The sequence below is a fragment of the Phodopus roborovskii genome, unplaced genomic scaffold (genome assembly GCF_943737965.1).
Source record: "Phodopus roborovskii unplaced genomic scaffold, PHOROB, whole genome shotgun sequence".
In the NCBI taxonomy this organism is placed as follows: domain Eukaryota; kingdom Metazoa; phylum Chordata; class Mammalia; order Rodentia; family Cricetidae; genus Phodopus; species Phodopus roborovskii.
Window position 1 is genome coordinate 7,657,254 of NW_026126482.1, and position 6,712 is coordinate 7,663,965.

At 53.3% G+C, this 6,712-nt stretch overlaps 1 protein-coding gene across 1 annotated transcript; it reads left to right on the plus strand.

The window, feature by feature from the left end:
• The first annotated feature begins 659 nt into the window (after positions 1 to 659).
• Dok3 (docking protein 3) lies at positions 660 to 5,701 on the plus strand. Its single transcript, XM_051194201.1, has 5 exons — positions 660 to 770; positions 1,839 to 2,144; positions 4,350 to 4,449; positions 4,547 to 4,719; positions 4,827 to 5,701. The coding sequence occupies exons 1-5, from the start codon at positions 705 to 707 to the stop codon at positions 5,514 to 5,516; spliced, it is 1,335 nt and encodes a 444-aa protein (XP_051050158.1). The 5' UTR covers positions 660 to 704; the 3' UTR covers positions 5,517 to 5,701.
• The last annotated feature ends 1,011 nt before the right edge of the window (positions 5,702 to 6,712 follow it).

Below are 6,712 nucleotides of genomic sequence, written 5' to 3' on the forward strand. Positions count from 1 at the left end.
GCCCTGTGGACCGCGGCTTAGCATGTGCACTGCGGGGTGCTTCACTCTCCGCCCTAAGCAGCCTCCCTCCCGTAGCAGGAAGAGCAGTGGAAAGGGTTGCCCAGAGGGGACTGATGTGAAGAAACAGCACAGGAAGTAAAGGCAAGAACTACTACTCGGGGGTCGGTGGGCCCAAGTCGAGTGAGGATGGAGAGGAGAAAGGGAACTTTGAAAATATTTGATTGGGCTGGGAATATAACTGCCTGGTAGAGCAATTGCCTTAGCATACCCAAGGCGCTGGGTTAATCCAGTACTGCCAGAGAGGCAGGTAGGCCTCAGAACGCCAACCACGAGTCGTCGAGTCTAGTGATCTGGAGAGACGTGTCTTAAGGATGGGGCCAGGGCACCTTGGGGTGCACAGCTGCCTGGGGATGGGGGAGGGTTCAGAGCTCGTGACTCAGGGCATCCATCCTGTGGTCAGACACTCACGCCCAGCTGATCTAGGTACATGCGCAACAGGCAATGGCCCCCAGCGGCCTTGGAAAGGCCAGAACCCTAAGGGAGAGATTTGTTCTACCATCCCTTCAGTGAAGCTCGGGCTCCCCTCCCCCTAACCCTGCAGCTGTCTCTGGACGGAGGGAGAGGGAAGTGGCCAGAAGGGGAAGTGAGAGGGTTCCTGTCCAGCCCTTCACCATTCTCCTCGGGTCTACAGAGCAGCCGTGGCCATGGCGTCTGTGGAGACCCCTGTCAAGGACGGCACCCTCTACCAACAGCACATGAAGTTTGGCAAGGTGGGGACCGCAGGCTGCCAGCCACGGGCAGGGAATAAAACCTCTGCTTAGCCAGACAGCCTGTCTAGACCTGAGTGAACTGGGAAGGGAGTCTGGGTGGGCTGATACGTGGGAGTTTGGGAGCAGAGGTTCTTGGCCTGAGGTTAAGGCTGAAACTTCCTTTGTAAGATGCCAAGACAATGGGAGGGTCTTTGTGTGTGTGTTTGTTTGTTTAGTTTTGTTTCTAGACAGGGTTTCTCTGTATTGCTTTGGAGCCTATCCTGGAATTAACTCTTTAGACCAGGCTGGCCTAGAACTCACAGAGATCTGCCTGCCTCTGCCTCCTGAGTGCTGGGACTAAAGGGCATGAGCCACTAACTCCCAGCTGGAAGGGTCTTAAAAAGCAAAACCTACATGTGTGTGTGTGTGATGGCCCCAAAGCTGGAGAAGGTCAAGGCCGGAGTGGCAGGAGCCTTCCCAGCATGGAGTAGCCCTCTGCAGAAGAAAACTGGGTTCCCAGACACTTGGGAGGAGAGGGGTCAAGGGCTCATTTTCCTCCTTGAGCATCAGACAGCTGCAGCTGCTCCCTGGGTAGGAAACTGTTTCCTTCGCTAGCTATCATTTGCATGTCTTCCTTCCTTACCAGCTTAAAGCTAAGGCCTCCTTCCCACTGCACCCAGCCCATGGCCTAAGTGACCTTTTTGGTTGGGAGTTGGCAACAGCATAGCAACAGTGTCTGTTGGCCCTGCCCCAACCACTAGATACATTGCAGACAATCCAGTGGAAATCCCAGACTCATATCCCACGGCCTTGAGAGATTGCTTAAGGTTTGGTTTGGTTTGGGGTTTTTTTATTTGTTTGTTAATACTATGAGGTCATTCAGAAAAGGGTAGGGTGGGATTTGAACTTGAGGCTGACCAACCCTAAAACCAGACTTCTTCCTGCTTACCTTTGCCCTAGCAAGGCCTCCTCCTTCCTTTGCACCCTAAAGTCTTAGAGAGGCAGAAGTCAGGTGACCAGTTGCTCAGCAGTTTGTAAAAAGCCAAGAGGCAGAGGGAACCTTCTTCCCAAGAGCCTTCTTCTTTACAGAAATGCTGGCGGAAAGTGTGGGCTCTGCTGTATGCCGGCAGCCCGTCAGGTGTAGCTCGGCTGGAAAGCTGGGATGTTCGTGACGGTGGCCTGGGGCCAGCAGGCGAAAGATCTACAGCACCTGGCCGTCGAGGCGAGCGTCGGGTCATACGCTTGGCTGACTGTGTGTCTGTTCTGCCTGTGGATGGTGAGAGCTGTCCCAGGGACACGGGTGCCTTCCTGATCACCACCACTGAACGAAGCCACCTGCTGGCTGCACAGCACCGCCAGTCGTGGATGGGCCCCATCTGCCAGCTGGCCTTCCCGGTGAGTGGTGAGTGCAAAGTGCACTGGCCTGCAGGGACCACCTCACCCTCTTACTCCTGCCCTTATTTAATCAGATTCTGCCACTTGGCAAGCACTGCCAAAACCTGGCAGATCCGGGCAACAGCTCGTCAATCCATGAATCTTAGATCCCCATGCATGCTACAGAGAAAGTTAAATGATAGATCAAGAGACCTTCAAAAAGGAGAGTGGGCTTGAGCCCTGAGTCACACAGGTGAGGACCCACCAGGCAGAGGCTTGAGAAAGGTGTCAAAGACACACTGCCAAATATTGTGATGCTGGTGTCATGGGCAAAGGCCCTGGGGCAGGAGGACATGGAATGTTAAGGGGCACAAAGTAGGTCAGCCAACAAAAGCTGAGGCATGCAAGAGTCAATAACTTCAGGGAGTCCAGTGAGAGCCTGTGGGGACCGCCTTGGGCCATGTGTGGGTTGGAGGTTTTATACTGAATCAGAGGAGAGGTTTTAGAGTATTAAAGCCAGAGACTGATGGTTGTGAAGACTAAGGGTTCATGATAGGAAAAACAGTTAACTCTGCTGGTTCCTCAGAAAGTTAATCATGGAGCAGCTGGAGAGATGGCTCAGTAATTGAGAGCACTGCCTCTTGCAAAGGTCCCAGGTTCAATTCCCAGCACCCACATGACACAGCTGTTAAGTCCTAGGGGATAAGACACCTTCTTCTGGCCTCCATGGTCACTGTATACAGACACACGTGTACACAAAATGCCTATACACATAGCAATAAGTAATAAACACTTTTTTTTTTTTTTGGGGTTTTTCGAGGCAGGGTTTCTCTGTGTTGTTTTGGAGCCTGTCCTGGAACTAGCTCTGTAGACCAGGCTCACAAAATGCCACCAATGCCCGGCTATAAACACTTTTTTAAAACCAATCATGGAGTTACCATGTGGCCACAGTTCTCCTTATTCGTGTGTAACCAAGAAAAGAGATGTCCAGGCAAAATGTGGCCACCAGCGCTCATGGCAGCACTAGTCACCATTGAAACAACACAGGACTACCCCTGATGAAGACAGACAAAAACCTTAAGCTGGGCAGCGTGGCCCAGGCCTGTAACCCCAGCATTTGGAAGGTGGAGGAAGAAGGTTCAGCAATTCAAGGTCATCAGAAGCTACATGGCCAGTTCCAGGCCAGCCTGAGCTATTTGAGACCCAAAAAAAAAAAAAGAAAGAAAGAAAAGAAAAAACAAGGAACAGCCAGCTGGGATGTGGTAATACAAACCTTTAATCCCAGCAGAACTCGGGAGGCAGAGGCAGACAGATCTTTGTGAGTTCAAGGCCAGCCTGGTCTACAGAGTAAATGCCAGGACAGCCAGGGCTGCACAGAGAAACCCTGTCTCAAAAACTAAAACAAACAAACACCATCAACAAAAACCCCCAAACAAACAACCCAAAAACAAGGAGCCTTGACGACATATGGCCGGAAAGCCAAACACGAAGGGCAGCACTTGCCAGTTTTTAATTCACATGCTATATCTAGAGCGAACAAACCCATGCAGACGGAATGCAGGTGCACGGTTGCCAGGGGCTGTGGGAGGGAACGGGTAATGACAGCTGATGAGCACTGGGCTGTCCTTTGTGATGACGAGTTTGCAATTAGATGCTGTTATGGCTACACAACCTTGTGAATATATAAAAGCCACTGAGTTGGGTACTTTAAAATAGTAATATTGATTTGTATCATGTGTTTTGAGATTAAATGCACAGAATGGAAGGAGCTGGGGTTTGGCTTTGGCCATGCTCCTGTGTCAAAGTATCAGGACCTGAAAGAATTACAGGGCTGGCTGTGGGGTGGGGTCGGGAAGGTCAGGGGTCACCTGCAGGAGCGAAGCCTGAGGTTTTACATGCTGCTGCCCCTGCGTCTTCATTGCTGCAGGCTATCAAAGCCACGTGGAAGCCAACCCAGCCCCTGGCCACACGTGGGCTATAGAAACATCCAATCTCCCCCCCCCCCCAGGTTACCTTGAGCTTTAGAACATAAGGAATAGCCTTGCACTGCAGGGATAGCTTGCTCTAAGACCAGCGCTCTCAGGGGAGCCCAGTGGGGATTGCTGCCCATAGTAAAGCTGGCAAGTGACAGTGTGTGGCTGGTGTAGGGAAGCTGTGGCCTGCTGAGCCTGCCAGAGAGGGCAGAAGAGCAGGGTGAGCTCTAACTGCCTGTAATCCATTCCGCAGGGCAATGGAGAGTGCTCTTCCAGATCAGGGCAAGCAGAGACTCCACAACGGGGCTTTGTTGCCATGGAGGAAAACTCCATCTACTCCTCCTGGCAAGAAGGTGACTGGGGGGGGGGCACCCTAGGGCAGCTCCATGTCCGCCCACCCCAGCAGTGGCTCCTGAGAACCGACGAAATGTCCTTGTTTCCCGAGTACAGTGGGTGAGTTCCCAGTGGTGGTGCAGAGGACCGAGGCCACCACCCGCTGCCACCTGAAAGGGCCTTACCTCCTGGTGCTGGGCCAAGATGACATTCAGCTTCGGGAGACTTCCAGCCCCCAGGCCTGCTACAGCTGGCCCTACTGCTTCCTGCGCAAGTTCGGCTCTGACAAGGTGAGGTGCTGGCCAACTTGATGGGTCCCTACAGGCAAGAGTGGTAGGTGGTCAGTGTCCTGGCTCGGCAGCCACTGACCCTGCCTGCCTGTGTCACTTGTGTGCAGGGCGTGTTTTCTTTTGAGGCTGGCCGCCGTTGTGATTCAGGTGAGGGCCTTTTTGCCTTCAGCAGCCCACGTGCCCCAGACATTTGTGGGGCAGTGGCAGCTGCCATTTCCCGCCAGCGGGAAAGGCTTCCAGAGCTGGCCATGTCCCCACCCTGCCCCCTGCCTCGGGCCCTCTCCCTACCCTCCCTAGAGCCCCCTGGAGAGCTTCTGGAGGTGGCCCCAGGATTTGAGCTGGCCACTTCCAGAAAGCTGCCTAGGACTGACCCTGGGCCTCAAAGCCTGCCACTGCTGCTCGGCCCTACACAAGAAGAAACTGTATCCGGTCTCTATGCATCTGTGTCCAAGCAGACCACCAGGCCCATGGCCTCTGGGGAGTACCTCTATGAGAACCTGTGCATGCTGGAGGCCAGTCCTGGGCTGTCCAATGGGGGCCCCGAGTCCCAAGAGGGCCCTTCTGGCGTCCACAGCCCCCTGGCCAGCCCCATCTATCACAACAACGAGGACTTGAGTTGGCCCGGCTCGGCCCATGACAGCAGCTTGGAAGCCCAGTACCGGAGGCTGCTAGAGCTGGAGCTAGATGAGGCTGCAGGCCCCGGCCGCTCTGGTGCACAAGCAGGCATCAAGGCCAAGCTGGTGACCCTGCTGACTCGTGAACGGAAGAAGGGCCCTGTCCCCTGTGACCGGCCCTGAAGGCCTGTGCAGGGGCAGCAGGGCAGAGGTGATGTCCCAGGAAACAGAGGGAGCAACTTCAAACATATCCCTGCCTACTCTGACAAGCAGGGACAAGCCAGGCAGCCCGGAGAGGAGCCGCACACTGCCCTATCCACTCCCATCTGACAGTGTACAGGTTGACCAATAATAAAGCTTGTCTTCCACCTTGCCTTGGGTTCTTCCTGTGGCCCACAGTGCACACTACCTCACTTTCTCCTGGGTCCCTGCCGGCACACGGCACCCTTGTGTTCACCATAGCAACCTCCAGGCCTTTATGCTGGGCCCTGAGCCTGACTTTAGCTACCACTGGGCTAAAACCTACTTAAGCAGAGGGACAGGAGACAGGTAGCGTGGGCTATATGTGGTTCTGTGCAGCAGAAATAATAGCCAAACTAGGAGAGACATGAGATCTGTTTACAGAAGTGCCCTAAACTGAGTCAGAAGGGTAAGCATGGTCCAACCAGGCAGGCTGTGAGCCTGGCATTTCCAGGCTCAGGAGGGTCAGTTATCAACCAGAGTCAGCGGTTGTTGTCCTGCAATAAACTGGGTGTCATCCTTGGAAAGGATAATAATTAGACTTGGCAGGAGTGATAGGAAGGCGGTTCTGGGGGGGGGCAGGGGAAAGCAGGCGGCTAAGCTGTGGAGGAGGTGACAGGTGGGGGTGATGGGCTTGGGAAGGACAGGAAGAGGTGCTGTAGGTCGTATATATTCAAAACATTCATGCCTAATGGAATTCAAGCTGTCTACAAATATGCCTGGGGAACCTCCGGCCTTCTTCATCAACTATAAAGAAATAATAAAAATTAAAAAAGAAACCATAAACTCATGTAGGATTGGAGGTCTGAACCCTGGGTTCAGTCCTCAACACACACACAAGTAAAACAGAAAGACATTATCCTCAAGGCAGAGACAGGTGGATCTCTGTGAGCTTGAGGCCAGCCTCATCTCCATAGTGAGTTCCAAGACAGCCAGAGCTACAAAATGAGAACACACCTCAAAACACAACAAAGACGGGCTGGAGAGATGGCTCAGTGGTTAAGAGCACCGACTGCTCTTCCAGAGGACCCAGGCACCCACATGGCAGCTCACAACTGTCTGTAACTCCAAGATCTGACACTCTCACACATACATACAAGCAAAATAAATAAATTTACAAAAGAATTAAAAAGAGCCAA